Raw genomic sequence first — 17487 nt, 5'->3', positions numbered from 1 at the left:
TGGTGATGAATTTTCTCAGCTTTTATCTGTCTGGAAAAAGTTTTCATATCACCTTCAGTATTGAAAAATATTTTCTCTGGGCATAGAATTCTGGCTTGACAGATTTGTAGTTCATCCAGCTTTTCCTCCTCATTAGAATGGGAGTGACACTTTCCCCAGCATTCTATATATAGGCAAAAGTGAAATTTATATATTTATTTTGAAAATTCAATACATCAAAAATAATATGTGTAATTTCTTAATAGAGTCTATCCAGAGTAATAACTTTAAAACAGATTATTGTTCATGATTTTCCCAATTATGTATCCAGTTTGATTCAAATAAAATCACCAGTTTGCATCCAGAGTCATCTAGTGAATCACTCATTACCATTGTTTTTGTTTTTATGCATTTTTTCTTAGAAATAAAATAATTGAAGTAATTGTATTTTCTCCTTAATACAGGGTACTAGTTGCTTCCTACGCTGGGTCAGAAACTTGGATGATGAACTACATGCTATTATAGCTGGTAAAAAAAATAATGAAAATGAATGATTATTATTATATCGATCAATAGTAGAAGTGAACAGGAAATAGCTTCCAAATTTATCCAATTTCTATGTGTCTTTCTTTCACTATTGTAACAGAATCCCTGTTGAGGCACTTGCTCAAACATTTTGTTTGTAAAGTTTAACATACCAAGGCACTCTCGCCATCTGGTGTTTTCAGTTGGTAATGGAATGACTTGGGTATCTGCCCTGCTACAGGACAGAAATCCTAGGGAATGTGTCAAAAAAGAACATAAAGTCTTACATTATTATATGTCATTAATAGAAGTTCCAGTAGATTTCTTAAAAAATTCTATTTTTAACAGTGGAGATGACATATTTTAATAATAATATTTTAAAGGAATTTAATCATTTTATAAAAATAAAAAGTAAAGATCATTTTCTTTTTTTGTGTGTGGCTGGCTGGTACAGGGATCAAACTCTGGACCTTGGTGTTAGCATACCACGCTCTAACTGAGCCAACCGGCCAATCCCGGAGATCATTTTTTATAAGCAGTATATGTACCAGTTATTGAACATTTATTAGTAATAATCCTACTATTATTATTCCAGCACCTCCCCCCTTGGTTTTTCATTCATAGAATGAAGGCAATGCTATGGAGAGAAGTATGAGGATAGCACTAAAAGTAATTTGAGCTGTTAGAAGCATAGGTGAAAAAATATTTCTATTTTAAAGTCAGAAATGATACCAATAGCCTTTACAGAAATTAATTTTTCGGATTGTTATATCTGGCAAGACTACTGCTGTTGTTTAAGTTAAAGTTGAAACGTAAAGTTTCTTGTTATACATAAATCAGACTATTTGTTCCTAACTCTGAAGGTCAGTTTTTAATTTAAAAAATGTGATAATAAAAATTCACCCTATTTTAATGTGATCAGAAGTATTACTGTCCCTTATTGTGTTGTAACAAGAGGCAGTGCTACAAATCAGTTATTTGCTATTTAAGTGAATTAACATTTGTGATGACTTAATAAGAAAGAAATATTTTTCAACCTGATCAATTTTTTCTATTTGTTTTGTTTCAGGTTTTTTGGCAGGTGTATCAATGATGTTTTATAAAAGCACAACAATTTCCATGTATTTAGCTTCCAAATTGGTGGAGGTAAGCAAAAATATTTATGCGTTAAGAGTACCAAAGGATATAAAGCTTTTATAGCTGCTAACTGCTTTAGCAGCAAATATATATCCAAATTACAAAAGCAAATTCTAATTACTATAAAAGTATTTACAATGTCAGTTCCCCTATTTTTTTCTTTTTGTGTGTATGATATTTTCAACACAAGTGTAGAAATAATAGTGTAATTAACCCTCATACACACATCATACAGCTTCAACATTCTCAGCATCTGGCCAGTCTCCTTTCATCTATATTCCCCAACCCCTAAGGTACTGAATTATTTTAAAGTAAATTTCAGACATTATATCATTTCTTCCATAAAAAACTCAGGATAAAGACTCTTTAAAGAATAAATGTTCACATCACAAAGAAATGATTAAGTTTTGCAATGGTGCATATGCTAATTACTCTGAGTAGATCATCACACATTGTATACATGTATTAAAATATAACTCTGTACCCTATAAATGTGTACAATCAATATTTTCAATAAAAAATAAAAAAAATAAGGGTTAAAGGCTAAAGATGTTTTAAAAACAAGCAACAATTAAATCAATAATACCACCAAAATATAACCACAATACCATTATCATACATTTAAAAAACCCCAGTAATTTCTTAATATTATCATATATTCACATATATTCAATTAGAATTTACATCTTCAAACAAATAAAAAAAAAGAATTTACATCTTCACTGATCAACTTATAAAATGTCTTGCCAGGATTCAACAGTCTCTTTTAATTTATAACAGTTACCTCCTCCTTCTCCTCCCCCTCCCTCCTCCTCATCCTCACCCTTCTTTCTTTCTCCCCATCTTTCTCCTTCTCCTCCTCCTCGTTTCTTCCTTTTTTTTGTTGCCATTTATTGGTTGAAAATCAGATCATTAGTTCTGTGGAATTTTCCACATTCTGGATTTTGCTGATTTCATCCTCATTGTTTACTTATTATGAGTTTCTTTAATCCATGTATTTCTTGTAAACTGTTGACTAGATCCAGAGGATTAAGCAAATTCTGGTTCAATTTTTTTGGGGGGGTGGCAAAAATACTTTACATTTACTATGTGTGTGAACTTCCTATTGTATGACATTAGAAGCCACAAAAATGTCTGTTGTCTCTTCTGTGATGCTAAGATTGATCAGTGGACTCAGGTGTTGATAGAACCAACATAAGGTTCCCTAGTAGCTGCCATTAATAATCATTACTAAGATTCATTTTTTCATTAAGGGTTGCAAAATAGTACTAATCTATTATTAATGTTTCTTTTGTATTTGTTAGTTGGAATGCTTTTAAAAAAGAATTTTCCCTTTTCAACTATTTGGTTACTCTGAAATAGTTTGTTCAGGAAAGTCAAAATAAAATGCTTGATTATTTCCCTTTATTTACTGATGTTCACAATGAGTTAGTACTTCAGTATTTTGCAAAGTTGACCTGTAAGTCTTTATTTCCAAGTATCATTATGAAGATATGGATTTTAACATATTTTATTTGTTTTAATCCATTGGAGTCATCATGATCAGATCGTCCTCATCTTTGACCATAAGAGCCTCCCAAAGTTGACTCTTGTTTGTTTTAACATAATGCCATTATCTTTGATAGCTTTCTGCTGTAAAACAAGATATTCCAGGCTCATCTGGGACATTTTCTGCCCCAGACATAGAATCAGTCTTTTCTCCAATGACTCTTACTTTCTACTAGTAGAAATGGTATTTAGAGATTTCAGTTTGGATTCCAGAGGTTTTTCCTGCCAGGCCAATCATTATTTCTTGGCCTTCCCAGTGAACAGAGCTAGAGAATCCTTTTCCCTCTTTTCTTTTGAGAGAGAGAGAAAATACATTTGGAGCATTTCTAAGTCAAAGTTAAGATTATAGATTTTGTTTAACTTGTTTGATGTTTAAAAAATTTTATCTCACACTGAAAATGTGTCCCTAACGACATTAAGAGAATTACATATTTGCTTTACCCAAATGTGAGGTTACTTCTGGAGCTGTCCGGTTAGTTCACTCAGTAGAGTGTGGTGCTGATAATACCAGGGTCAAGGTTTTAGGTCCCCATATACTGGCCGGCCATCAAAAAAAAAAAAAAAAAGGGTAATAAAAACAAATACAAGGGCACTTCAAAAAGTTCATGGAAAAATAGAATTAATACATCTTTCCATGAACTCTTTGAATCCCTCATGTGTGTGTGTGTGTGTGTGTGTGTGTGTGTGTGAGAGAGAGAGAGAGAGAGAGAGAGAGAGAGAGAGAGAAACTGAGAGAATGTATATGTCGGGTCCACTGCCAGCTGACCTGAACAGCCCTAGCCTCGTTCCTTCTGGTGGGCGAGCGAATGGCCCAGGATTCCTCTTTCCCTCCTGTCCCCTTTAGAAGGAGACAGGGGAAGAGAGTCGTGAAGAGAGGTGAGCACACCGCTGGCCCCAAACCAGCCCAGTTAAAGGACACTCAGATGTGGCGGGGGTTCTGTCGAGCAGTTCCGTTTATTATAACACAAGCACTTGCTTTTAAAGGCAAATGGGGAAGGCAGGTTTTTTACATCCTCCAGTCAGCTTAAGGGTTCCTGTCTCAATGCCTATCTATTGCAATCACGCAGTGTTCACGAGTGCGGCCAATAAGGGCTAAGGCAAAGTTCCCGCAGACATTCCCACCCTATTTCCTCCCGGTGCCATCTTAGGCTGCCACGTTAATCCACTTGTAATGTCACTTAAGGTGGCATTAGTTTTAAAGGCCCGACATGTATACATAACGAAATCAGGAAGATGAGCCAGATCATGTAGGATTTTAAAAGCTGGGGTAAGGAGGGTTTTTTTCCCCTCGGTGCAATTGGAAGCCATTGAAGAATTTTAAGCATGGAAATAATATGATTTAATTCAAATTTTAAGAAGAACATTTTGGCTGTTATGTAGAATTAGGCAATTAGACGGGTATTTGAGATAGGCAAGACTGGAAGCTGGGAGAACAATTAGTCTCTGGCAGGAGATGGTTGCTTGTTTCAGGATAGTAGCAGTAGACATGGAAAGAAGTATACAGATTTTGTGTATGTTTAGGAGTAGAGCTGACAAGACTTACTAATGGAGAGGAAGAGAGGAGTGAAAGAAAGAAAATAACCCCTAGGTAGCGAATATATATTCTTTGACACAGGAGAAAGCCAGAGATCTATTGACATAGATCTATATGAAGATCTAGTTTGTAAAAGGTGTTTTATATCTGCTTCTCTTAGTGGCTGGGGTTTTTTAAGCCAAGCAATGGTATCTCTCTGTTTCTTGTGTCATCAGACCATATTTAATCTTGACAAAAGAAACTGGCACGTATGTAAAGTGTGCTGGTGAGGATCTTTTTTTTAAATAAAGGGAATTAGAAATTTAAGCTTATCGTGTCCTTTTATGGAATTAATTATTATGGTGTAATAGGCAATCATTTTTATAGGATTGAAGTTAATTTTATATGAGTCAAGTGCATATTTATTAAATATCTATTATGTTCCCATTACTGCATTAGGTTCTGGTTCTCCATATATATATGTCATGTACTGTCATGCCTGCTTGTTATCCCTGCTTTTTCTCTCGTATCTAGCTGTTGATCCTATGCATCTTATATAAGGCAGCACTATTACAAGTATGGTCAGCAGATTAGTACTAGTCCAACTGTTTATTACCAGTTCATGAGAAGTTAATTATAGTAATTGAGAGTAAGATTTGTGAACCCTCTTACCAATTTGACAGAGTAATGTTTTGTCTTTTAAATCTCAAAGTGAAAATTTGGTTCAATTCTATATTTTTTAAAATTTATTTTTTCTAGTAATTCATTTTTATTATATTATAAAAGCATCAATCTATGGCAATTGGAAATTATAAAAAGAAAAAGTAGTTCTTTACTGCAGATGGTTTGAGAAGCACTACTCCAGTGTAGTCTTTTCTGAAATTCTTCTTGGTCCTTTGTTTCAGACAGAATAGTTGTTCCCTCTTCTAGGAAGCCAGAGCAATAAATACAGTATAATTATATTTATTATACACATACACACACACTCCCCTATATATCTCTCTTGTAGCCCTCATCAGAGTGCATTAGTGATATCTGTTGTGCACTAACCATGTTTTGTTCATTTTTAAATTCTTTGTTCCTAGCATAAGTGCCCAGCGTATAGTTGACACCATTAAATGTTTACTGAATAAATGAATGAAGGAATGAATAGATCTAACAGGGAAAGGAGGGCCTGCACACTTTACAAAGAGTATTGAAAGATAAATAACATAAAAGCAGTGGAAACGAAGTGCTATTGAATTTCACAGAAAAGTATTACTCCTTGCAGCTGGAGTTCAGAGCAAAGGGATGAAAAAAAGGGAAGGGCTGATACTTAACACTGTCATGGAATATGGGACATATGATTTGAACTCCGAAGGGAATATTAAGATTCAGATAGGTTGAAAACACAGATGTAGGTAGGGAGCATACTGCTTAAGTATATTGTTAATGCTATTTAAAGTTGTTTTAAAAAAATTTTTAATAACTTGCATTATGCTTGTTTTACAGACAATGTATTTCAAAGGCATCGAAGCAGGGAAGGTTCCCTATTTTCCTCATGCGGATACTATCATCTATTCCATCTCTACAGCAATTTGCTTCCAGGCAGTAAGTAAGGCTTTTTGAAATGAGAAATAGAATGATTTGTTTCTAATGCACATTAAGCCAATGGGGATCCTCATGCGGATACTATCATCTATTCCATCTCTACAGCAATTTGCTTCCAGGCAGTAAGTATGGCTTTTTGAAATGAGAAATAGAATGATTTGTTTCTAATGCACATTAAGCCAATGGGGAAAAAATAAAAGCCTGGCAACATTTCCACTTATATTTTATACTGCTTTTTTGTGTTTTTTTCAGCAAGATAGCTTGCAAGTTTCATATCGTTAAACATGTTAACTTAATAGGCCAGATCCTGTTTTATGAACACACTAATTTTTAGACTTAAATGGGGTGCACGGGCTCACTGGTTAGCTGGGTTGGTTAGAGAGTGGTGCTGATAACAAAAAAGTCCAGGGTTTGATCCCTGTATCTGCCAGAGGAACTGCAACCTCCAAATAGGGTGCAATTTATAGGTAAATTATTACACCGGTATCTTGGAGTGTATGCCCTAATTATCCTTCTTTGAAAAAAAAGATACCATGGGCATAAATATGAATAATTACTTTTTGCCAATATTACTCAGGGAATGGTCAGTTTAATAGAATCATTGTTCAATCTCTTTAAATTTTGTAATAGTCATTGTTGATGATAATGGTTTTATAGATGTTGCAAAGTTTTGGGGAAGGCTTTTATCTTTTCTTTCTCATGAGGCCTAAGTGATAAACTCATTAAAACTAGTGAAATGTCAGCTATATAATGGGTACTTAGTAAATGCTTTCTGACAGTAATGATTATTCACTCAATTATTATTTCAAAATCAACATTTCTATTTTAAGGCATATTTACAAAGATTTTTGATAGTTAAACATAAATAACTTTGTATTATTATTGTCAACACTATTGTTTTTAAATTACAATGAGCAATAAAGATGAATATATAAGTACTCTGTTGCCTAACACTGCTGATAATATTTTTATTTACTAAAAGAAGTCTCAAATTGAATAATCTTAGGCTGTCATGGAAGTTCAAACCTTGCGACCATCTTACTGGAAGTTCCTTTTAAGGCTCACCAAGGGAAAGTAAGTGATTACGATGTTTTTAAATGCTCATAGAAAAAAAAAAGCAGTTTCATAAAAAAAGATTATGAATCTTTATGTTTCCTTGAATTATGAATCTTTGTGTTTGTTCAGTGGTAAAGTGGGTATTTGTATAATCTAATATGACCAACTTAATAAAAATATCATGGCATTCTTTGAACATTATTCTGACTATTCTTTTCTTATAATATTTTAGATATTTTAATTGTTCTAGGGTAGTATATTGATTTGCTAACTTCTAATTAGTTGGTACATAAATACTTAACCCTAACTTTTTGAATCTTTGATCTCTTTGATTAAAAATATTAAACAGATCCATTAAAAATAATCTACATAAGGGCCGGCCCGGTGGCGCACTGGATAGTGCGCCGCTTGGGAAGCGCGGCGGCGCTCCCGTCCGAGGGTTCGGATCCCACATACAGACCGGCTCCCGCTCACTGGCTGAGCGAGGCGTGGGAGCAACACCGAGGCTTGCGATCCCATTGCCGGTCCCCGGTCCGGTACGGGGGCAACACTGAGGGTTGCGATCCGTTGCCGGACACGGAAAAAAGACAAAAGACAAAAAAAAAAAAAATAATAATAATCTACATAATTAACTGTTTTCTGTTTTGGACAAAGAATCGTATCTTGTTGACTCTTGTAAGTGTACTTATGTACACTATCATGTTGTCTACCCCTTCTCTCCCTTAATCTAATTATTTGATAGGGAGTTTGACCTTGTAGAACAAGGGCTTTGGAGTCAGACAGACCTCAGTTTGACTCTGACTCTGATACCTTCAGCTGTGTTACTGTGGGAAAGTTGGTTACCCTTTATAAGCCTGTTTCTTTCTCTCTATAATGAAACAATAATACATACATTGTATAGTTGTGGGAAAAGTAAGATGTTTGTAGTAGTATTTAGTAGGCACTCAGTAAATCATGGCTGCTGTTAATATTACTATCATTAATAATAATAGCAAATGCTCGTATGGTGCTTACTGTATCACAGATATGGTTTTAATATACAATATACATGTATACATACATATGTAATCTTTAAAATAGCTCTATAAGTTAGGTACTATTATTGTCCCCATTTTATATATGAGGAAACTGAGATGCACAGAGAGATTAGATAACTTGCCAGAGTCACACAGGTACTAAATGAAGGAGCTGGGATATAAACTAGGCAGTCTAAATTCAGAATTGTTCCTCTTAGCCATGATACTATGTATCCTTTATATTATTATTGTTTAATCATTTTTTTTGTCATTTAGTTTTGTGCACATTAATGAGTTTTACCAGTTGACTATTTTGGAAAGAAACTTTGGAAAAGAACTAAAAGACACGTTTATTGGCTCTTGGAATAATGATGCTGGCCAGTGATTCAAAAATAATTTCATTCTTCTTCAGAAGAGAAGAAATTCTCCTCTAGAAAGGAAATGCTTGTTAATAGGCACAGAGACACGGAAGGTCTATCCTGCATATTAGTTAAATGTGTGTCTTTCTAAAATTTTATATCCCTTAGGTTAGGGGATAGATAGCATGAGGGTATGTCTTTACTCTGTTCTATTAGAAATTTGAAAACCTTTATGCTGTTTACCTTTTAATAATTAAATATCTGCATACTTGGATGTGTTTTCTTTTGATTGTAAGACTTTAAGTTGTCAATTATGAGAGAAATTAAATTTAATATCTTTGCCTCATTGGTAAATGTTAGCTCATTCATTCTTTAGTTAGTTTCCTGCTATTTCATTCATCTGAAAAATAGTAACAAACCTAATTTTCTATTTGACACAGTCTAGTGGAAAGAGCTCTAGAAGGGTTTGAAATAATGATTGTAATCTTTAAGGTTTCAGGTCTGGGCATTATATCTTTAACTAAAATATGAGACAGTGAATCCTGAAGAAGAGTATTCATATGACTTTTGAGTCTGCCATTGAGTAGGCCTTTTGCCATGTCAGCCTTTTCTGTTTTCCCATCCCATGAAAAAGTCAGATAAAGTGAATCATTTTATTTTGTAAACTTCATTAAATACTTGTTCACTGTGTTCTCTATTTTACAGATTTGCTGTCATGAACCGAAAAGTACTTGATGTTTTTGGTACTGGTGCATCTAAACATTTTCAGGATTTTGTCCCCAGGTTGGATCCAAGATATACGACTGTAACACCAGAGTTGCCCACAGAGTTTTCTTGAAGATGATTGTAATTTATGAATGAGACTTAATGTTTTATCATTTTATCCTGAAGAGTTCATTATGTTGAACACAAAGAAGGGGGCCTGAGCTTGAACTTCAGTGTTATTTCAATGAGAGATGCTCTTTTTTATTTTTCTTACCATCAGAAATAGAAAAGCTTTTTAGGAAGGTGTTGCTTTATAATTAAGCTTTCTCCATAGCCAGAAACTGATTCTGGATCACTGCTGGCTGACATTATGATATGTTGATTAAATTATGTTCACAAGCAATATATAATAATCTATGTAGAAATGTAATAAGAGTATACTTAGGATTACTTTAAATGATGTCTTTAGTTCATTCCAATGTAATTCTTGGTTGAAACTAAGAATATTTCTACATTTTAGAATTTACAAAGGATCACGGGTACATGGATTTGGTTTGTATTTTTTTTTTTTAACTTTTGAATTGATATCTGGAGTAGTGGAATGTTATAAATTTGAAGTAACTCTCCACAGACAATGCTGCTTTAGTATGGAACTTTTTAATTGGAGAAAGTGGCCATTCTTCAGGGATGCAAAGATTGGTCTCATACCATTTGGATAAATGTTGTGGTATCCATGCTCTTGTTTTCAACTGATAACACCATCTCTCTCCATGACTAGTTGGGCTATTTGGCAGCCCAGTGAACCTATGTACTAGTGGCAGGTTAGGAGCAAGTGGAAATTGGCACATCTTATATAGTTGAAATGTATGTTTTATCTTTTACAGAGTCATTACACTTGAATATTTTAAAACAAATATTTAAGAACAAAACTTTTAGACCTCCTGTAGGCTTATTGTGTTTGTTTTCATTTATAAGGATTTTATTCATTGTAGCTCAGTTTGTATGCTGTTATTGTTTTAGAAGGGATCAAAATGCTATGGAACAAAAGTAGTTTTGGCAAATTTGGCAGTTTGTGTCCTATCAACTGTGTGACTTATACAATGGATGTTTTACAGAACTAAAAACATTATAAAAATCCAGTGATTGCTGAAAAGTTCATATCATCACTAATTGCATTCAGGTTATCTAGCCTCCTTTTAAAAAATCATTGTCACCAATTTTACCATTAGAATAAGGAAGTGACAAAATGTAGTCACTACTGATTATGAAAGTAGTTCAGGACAGCTGTGATTAAAGTATGATCACTATTTAGAGTTTTTCAGGAAAATGTTATACTTTTCTAAGTAAATAAAAAGCTTAAGTTGTGATATCTACAGTTAATGTAACATATTGGAATGATGGTATTTTTTTAATATAATTTTGTTGCTGAAAAATTTTTTTAGACTGTTACAGATTATGCAGTAGAACTTGTGTGGCAAAAGGAATTATAACTCTGACTTTAAAAATGCTTATGCTTCCATATTCAATTTCATCAAGCCTTGTATAGTTCTGTTTATGTGTAATCCTATCCTTGGTGGTTATGGCAAATTGAAACCCGAAAAAAAGCCAGACTCTGGTACCATGGTAGCCACTTTAATTTGGTCAAAATTTTGCATAGTGATTAACTTTTTAGAATTGACCTGTCCATTTGGCATTACTGTTAAAGTATCATTTTGGTTTCAGAATTCAAAATTGATTAATAAATTTAGTTTTAAGTTTTTATTCACTGGAATCAAAATGGTGATTGGTACTGTGTTTACTTTAAAGATGAAGTATTAAAGCACTGAGAAAGCACTGCCACCTTTACCTCATTTTGTCTATTCAGAAATTATGTTGATAATATTTTCCCGTCAGAGTAAAAAAAAAACAAAACACTTTCATCCATAAGTTTTATAGTTTTCATTGACATTGAAAGACTATGATATTGAAAAACAGATTCTGAAATTTGCTGAGACTGTTTACTAAAATTTTGTTGGTCAGGAGGTGTATTTCTGCAATTTACTTTTTTTTTTACAAATTGCATTATTTTTATTTTATATAAAATGTAAAATGAAATAACCATCATGAAGCAGAATAAAATAATGAATGTAAGGTATAGTTTGAATAGCTTGAATGAATAGTTAACTAATTTGCAGTGGAGAATTAAAGTCCAGTTTGATTTCATTGGGACAGACTGCAAAGTGTAGTTGTTGAAACACAAACTTTGTGCTTTGAAGACAATCAAAATGAATATCTTTCTACCTCTAACTAATCAGGTATTGATTGACAAGTTCTTGGCATTGTAAATAACGTCAAATAGATCTCTCCATTCCAAAATATGTTTTTTAGTTCTTTCTCTGAAGAAATCATGTCTATAGTAAGTTTCCACCAGAGTTGATTACAGTAAACAATAATATGCCCCCCTTAGTCTTTTCAGCATCTTTATGTAGATTGAAACACAGTGCATTTGGGGCAGTAATATTATGGTTATTTCATTGTTATTTCCTGTGTTAGTAAAATCCTAGAGCTAGAACCAACCAAGTAAATAAAGATTGAGATTGCAAAATAACAAATTATCTCAAATCTATCAGATTCTTACCAGTTTTTTAATCAAATAATTTCAGTGTCCGTTTTATTATTCATTTGTAAAATAACACCTTTAGTTCAGTTACTTTTATTCATAAATTCTATGTTTGCTTCTGTAACTTTTTTCTTGATTTGTCAACATAATTGTTATTCAGTTGATATCAAGTTTACTTTTTTTGCCTTCATTTGTTGTTGTTTACTCAGTTGTTATTTAATTTAGAATTTTATCTTTTTATTCTTTGCTCTCAGATTTTGTAATTCACTTTTAGCTCGAATGAACATTTCTTTTGTGATGGAACCTGAACGGGGCAATTGTCACACAATATATTCTTGTTGTGCTTATATTCATCTCCTTGTAGGTTGCGTCTAGGCTAATATTTGATTTTGTTGTTAATGCTGACAGAATTGTTTCTGCTTGTACTTTATCATATCCCTGAGTTTCTAAATCCTCTGCCAGTGCATCGGTAATGAAAATCAATGTCCATTACTCCCAAGGAGCTTCACACTTGCCTGTGTCACAGACTCACTTGTGGTGGGGGTGAAGCAGCCTCTAGGTGGGGCCTGTGGGAAAGTGCCCACTGGGAGCAGTGACCCAGGTGTTATTGTTGCTTTGGAGCAGAGAAGCCACTAGCCCAGAGATTCCTTGAATTCTCCTTGTGATTTATTTTTATTTGTCTAACTGGCAAGTAGTTTGACTCAGCAACGAAGTCATTCTTTGCTCAACAGAGGCAAAAGTATTTATTTCTGAATTGGGATCTTGCTAAGAATATCCGAAAAACTTTATCTCCCTTAACACCTTGACCTGTTGCTGTTTGTCTCCTCAGTATTCACTTTCACACAGAGAAATTAGGTAACTGAAAATGAGTGACCAAGAAAAACACATAAGAAAAAGGAGTAAGTGAATATTTTCTGTAGGGCTGGGCTTTGAATGTGATGAGTAATAAGATTACTTTAATGGTGGAGGCATAGGGGGCGGTTCTTAGAGTTGCCTCAACGCTGTGCCTTCCTTTTTATAGCCATTCACTGTTGTGCTAAAGGCGCTGTTGTCGCTAGCTCTGTAGCTGCTTCTTCTTATGGGATTAGCAAGGAAAGGAAAGTCAGGGACTGAGATGACCCTGAGATTAGAGTGTTGACTTGGATTCTAGAGCAGTGTGGCACTATGCTTCTGTTTCAAGTCGTAGCCTCAGGTGACTTTGTAATAGCTCCATAGTTATTTTCATAGTTATTTTCAGGGTAACTACAAAGAAATGAGACTGACACTGGTGTGTAACTTCTGGAAGCAGAGGAGGGGCAGGAACTTGGCCATGATGTAGCATGTGTTCTAGGACTGCAGCAGGGCAGTGAATAATGGCCTTAAACCTCACCTTCAGCTGTAATGAGTAATAACGTGTGCTATTTAGCACTGAGAGAAAAGTGAGTGACTTTTAATTGGAGAAAAGAACTTATATCTGGTCTTTTGGAAGTCGTTCTCTTGCTCCTTGATGTGAGGGTATCGCTCGCTCTCTGCTCCACCCCTCACCTCTTCCTTCCACCTTTGTCCCCTCCCTGTCCCAATTCTTTCCCTACTCCCCCTTCCTAGCCTTGGAAACTTTATGCTGACCTCTTGCTGCCCATCCTCACTCCTTGTCCCTGGCCCTCTTGCCCTTCTTCTCTGCTTGTGGCGTACTTTATGCTAACTATACTCCTTGGACTTCGGAGCTCCATTGCAGCCTTTGATACCAGCTGGTGAAGTGGGGGGCTCTGCAGGGATCATAACAATGGAGTAAATATTTCCAGGGACAGTGACTTTTTCATATAGCTCTGCATTTCTCCGGCAGGATGGTATGGAGGATAATTGCACAGATGTGTAAAGAAATTTCTTTTGTACATGGAAGCCTTTAAATCCAGAGCAGTCAGTCTCTTCTCTTCTTTACAACCTCATAACATCACTTGACAGAAGTCACAAGAACTAATTTTCTTTCTTTTTTTAAAATATCTGTATATTCTCCAAATGTGTCCTAAGTGAAATAATGTATTCAGATTTATCTTTTATTTCTGTGGCCCTGAAAATCTGAGTGGACATCAGGACCAAGTGCAGTTTGCATTTCTTTTTCCAGCTTATAAACCATTACAGCTTGCCTGTTTAGTTTTTTTCTATTCAATTTTGTGCCACATGCCCTGACCACCCCCACCCCCTGCCCAGTATAGTGTACAGCATAACATTCTAATCTTATCAGACTGTGGGTAATAGGATGTTCCCTAGTCTTGGCATATAGGTCATAGGCGCATAACATGCATTTACCTCTCTTGCTCAGAAGAACATCCCTCTGTGGCTGGAGAGGTCCAGGCTTCCACAAAGTGCACCTCTGGACCTACCATGGCTGAAGTCACCCTACAGCACTACTTCCTTCCACCCCTTAATTTGGACCAATTAATTTCTGAGGCCTATTTCCTCAATGTCTATTAAACTTTTCTCAGTCATTAATCAACCCCTTAAGTGAATTTTCTTTTTAGATTATTTTTGGTGACTCAAGAGGACCCTGAGGATATAGACAGGGATTAGTGCCAGAGGTCTAAAAAGGTTTAAAGCATGAAGTGGATCCTGTGGTTGGTTATTATGGGATGGGGTGCCAAAAGGGATGGGTGAGAAGAGACTGTAGACACACATTTCAAGCCTTATCTTTTTCCTTCCATTTCTTTTTTTTACCTTCACAAGCCTATGATTTCCTACCATATCTCTTTGTCATTTATTTCTTCATCTTGAGTTCTTGAGGGAAAAAAAGAGGTACTTATTTTCCTGTTTATTTCAGGGAAGGTCGAAGGTGAGGACTAGTAGGCCATTCAGCACAAGTACAAGCATCAGTCTGACTCTTGTTCAGGTAAGAGCCTGAAGGAATGTTGTTGAGTCTGTAAGAAAAAAGAGCTTCCTCCCTTTCCCCCTCAGAAGTGAGCCAGGGGATTCAGTCAAAGTGTGACTATTTAGAGTCATGTTCCAGTGACATTGACATCCATGACAAGAATATAGTACCAAACTCGGCATAGTGAAGAGACATAGTCTATGAAGGGAGAAAAAGGGGATCTTTCTGATAGTTCTTAAAGTAAGGGCCATGTCTGCAAGCATTATTATAAATATAAACCTGACTGGAAGCCGACAGTCAAACTAGGGATTTACTAACGAGGTACTTTGCTCCACATCAAAAGGCCATTCAGTGTTTGTGGCATGAATGCTTAAATGGCCTTGTGGTGCTTAAGAAAAGACAGCAGTTATTTCCTCATTAAGTTGAAAATGCTTTAAATGTATTAAGAGAGTTTTTATACGAATAGAGTTTTAAGTTTCTAACTTTTAAATTTAATTTATAGTATAGATAAATTCTACAAAGCTACAGGAAGAAATTCAGTTGCATCTAAATCTGAGTCTGCAGTTTTGAAAGCCTGTCATTGCTAAGGTTCTCTTAAGGCCCAAGAGGGCAGGATAAATGAATCTATGAAACTAGAGGTACGAGGGTACTTCAAAAAGTAAGTGGAAAAGAAATTAAAAGAGAATATGAATCTTTCCATTAACTTGTTGAAGACCCCTCTTAATAATTGAATCGTCTGGGCATCCTTTTATTTAAATTTATTTATTTTTTACTAGAGCTCTTCCTGTAAGTTGGATTAAAGTTCAAAAACGGGATTGCAGTTATTGCCAATTGCTTACCTAATCGCTGTTTAGTCTTTCCTCCTTGCTGATAGAGTACTGATGTTTGAGACAACAGTATGCCCAGCCCCAAAGGATGGATGGTAATTGTTTTGTGCCTTTCATGTCACTCCTTTCTTCTTATCCAGATGCTTTTCCAACTAGCCTTTACTCTGAAAGTGGTCCTGTGACCCACTTTTGGCCAACAAGATATAGTGGAAAATCTGGGAGACTTTTGGGAAAGTCTTTCCTCCTCCTTAAAAGAAAGCTCTTTTCAGCTCCTTCCTTTTTCTCTTGTTCAGGACATTAGTATTAGTTAATGGGGTCTAGATCTGTGGCAAAACCTTACAAACAAGAAGTACAAAAATGAAAAACCACCATATTGAAGATGTCAAGACAGGAAAAAAAAAAAAAAAACACCTCCAGATGACATTCTTGAGCCACTGAATTAATGCCAATAACAACATATTTCTGAGCATTTTGAGAAAACAAACCTCTATTACTTAAGCGTCTCATAGTCAAGAATTCTGTTACTTTTAGCTAAAAAGGTTTTGAATTGACACATCCCATTCTATAGAGATCAGGCCTCAGTTTTATTTCCCATTTTATCCTTCCACCTCTTGATTAGAATTCTCTGTTCCTCCCCTTCTCTACTTCTGCACACATCCTGAAATATTCCGACATCTCATCTTTGAAGGTTTTGCTTATCTTTTTAAAAATCTTAAGTTTATTATAACATGTTTAAGTAGATACCTGAAATTCTAAATTTTTTATTCACTTTATTATTGTGCTGTGACAGCCAAGTAATCTTAAATTGAAGTAAATTTCCTAAATCCATCTTCATTGCAGATTCCAACTACTATGTTATCTTCTGTCATTTGCCCTTTAAAACTTTCCTTTAAGGTAATTTTATGAATAGCATCTTAAATTCCAGATCCTAATTATGTTTTTTCTCATGAAAAGTTTTCTCGTTCACATAGTTTATTTTTACTGCTGTAGCTTTCCAGACAAAGTAAATGCCAGATGAATCTGACTGAAATAAATATGATCATTCCTCATTCCAACCACAAATAAGCAAAAAACCTCCAAATGAACAAACACCACCTGACTGAGAGTATTTTTGTATTCTGGAAGCTACTTTCTGTACCAGCTGAGATATGGGGATGGGTTCTTGGTAGACATGATAGTATTGTTGAGCTAGTTTTTGAACTCTGTGCACAAGCACTCTGTAATCTGGGCCCATGCCACTGTACACCAATCCTATATGCTTGGTGATTGGTTCCACTTCATGAACGCTTTGCTTATCACACAGAATGGATTTCTGCCCTTCTCAGTTGCTTATACCACACATTGGCAGCTTTAATTCCCACTGAAGGGGCTCCAGCAGCCAAAGCATATTGATCTGGATAAGTTTACAAGACAGGTGAATGTAGTCAGCGAGAAGCTGTAACCATGCTCTGCCATTTTACTCAGAGAGCCCTTTGTTAATCTTTTATTATCTCTTACTGTAGCAGTTTGCTAGTAACCCCCACAAAACACATTTCATTTGCTTCTTACTAGCTGTGTATTCACCTGTGCTCCTTTAGATTGTAGTATATATTTGAAGAGCAAAGACCATGTCTTATCTTTTATCTCATTGCCTGTGTTAGGCCTTTATATAGGGAGTGGAGTTAGTTAGGATGAGGTGGTATTTGTGTCCCTAGCAGTTGCCTGTGAATGCCTGCTAAATTTATGGAGTCTGCATATGAAAAAGACATGATCTTCCTAAAATATTGACAATTTTGCCCAATGCCAATACTA

The 17487-nt window shown here is 35.1% G+C and overlaps 1 protein-coding gene and 1 pseudogene across 2 annotated transcripts in view; one reads left to right on the top strand and one right to left on the bottom strand.

Annotated features, from left to right (window-relative positions):
• TMEM135 (transmembrane protein 135) overlaps positions 1 to 12015 on the top strand; it is a 262415-nt gene extending 250400 nt beyond the window's left edge. For both annotated transcript variants that reach the window (XM_008572521.1, XM_008572520.1), the window contains 5 exons: positions 444 to 507; positions 1574 to 1650; positions 6194 to 6292; positions 7299 to 7366; positions 9429 to 12015. In XM_008572521.1, the coding sequence (XP_008570743.1) occupies positions 444 to 507; positions 1574 to 1650; positions 6194 to 6292; positions 7299 to 7366; positions 9429 to 9561 (441 nt within the window). In that variant the 3' untranslated portion in view covers positions 9562 to 12015. The remainder of the gene's footprint in view (positions 1 to 443; positions 508 to 1573; positions 1651 to 6193; positions 6293 to 7298; positions 7367 to 9428) is intronic.
• A 4460-nt stretch (positions 12016 to 16475) lies between these two features.
• LOC103590313 lies at positions 16476 to 17221 on the bottom strand (annotated as a pseudogene).
• Between the last annotated feature and the right edge of the window lie 266 nt (positions 17222 to 17487).

The sequence above is a fragment of the Galeopterus variegatus genome, unplaced genomic scaffold (assembly GCF_000696425.1).
Source record: "Galeopterus variegatus unplaced genomic scaffold, G_variegatus-3.0.2 Scaffold798, whole genome shotgun sequence".
NCBI lineage: Eukaryota > Metazoa > Chordata > Mammalia > Dermoptera > Cynocephalidae > Galeopterus > Galeopterus variegatus.
The sequence above is the reverse complement of the archived record's forward strand: the minus strand, read 5'-3'. Positions and strand labels throughout refer to the sequence as shown.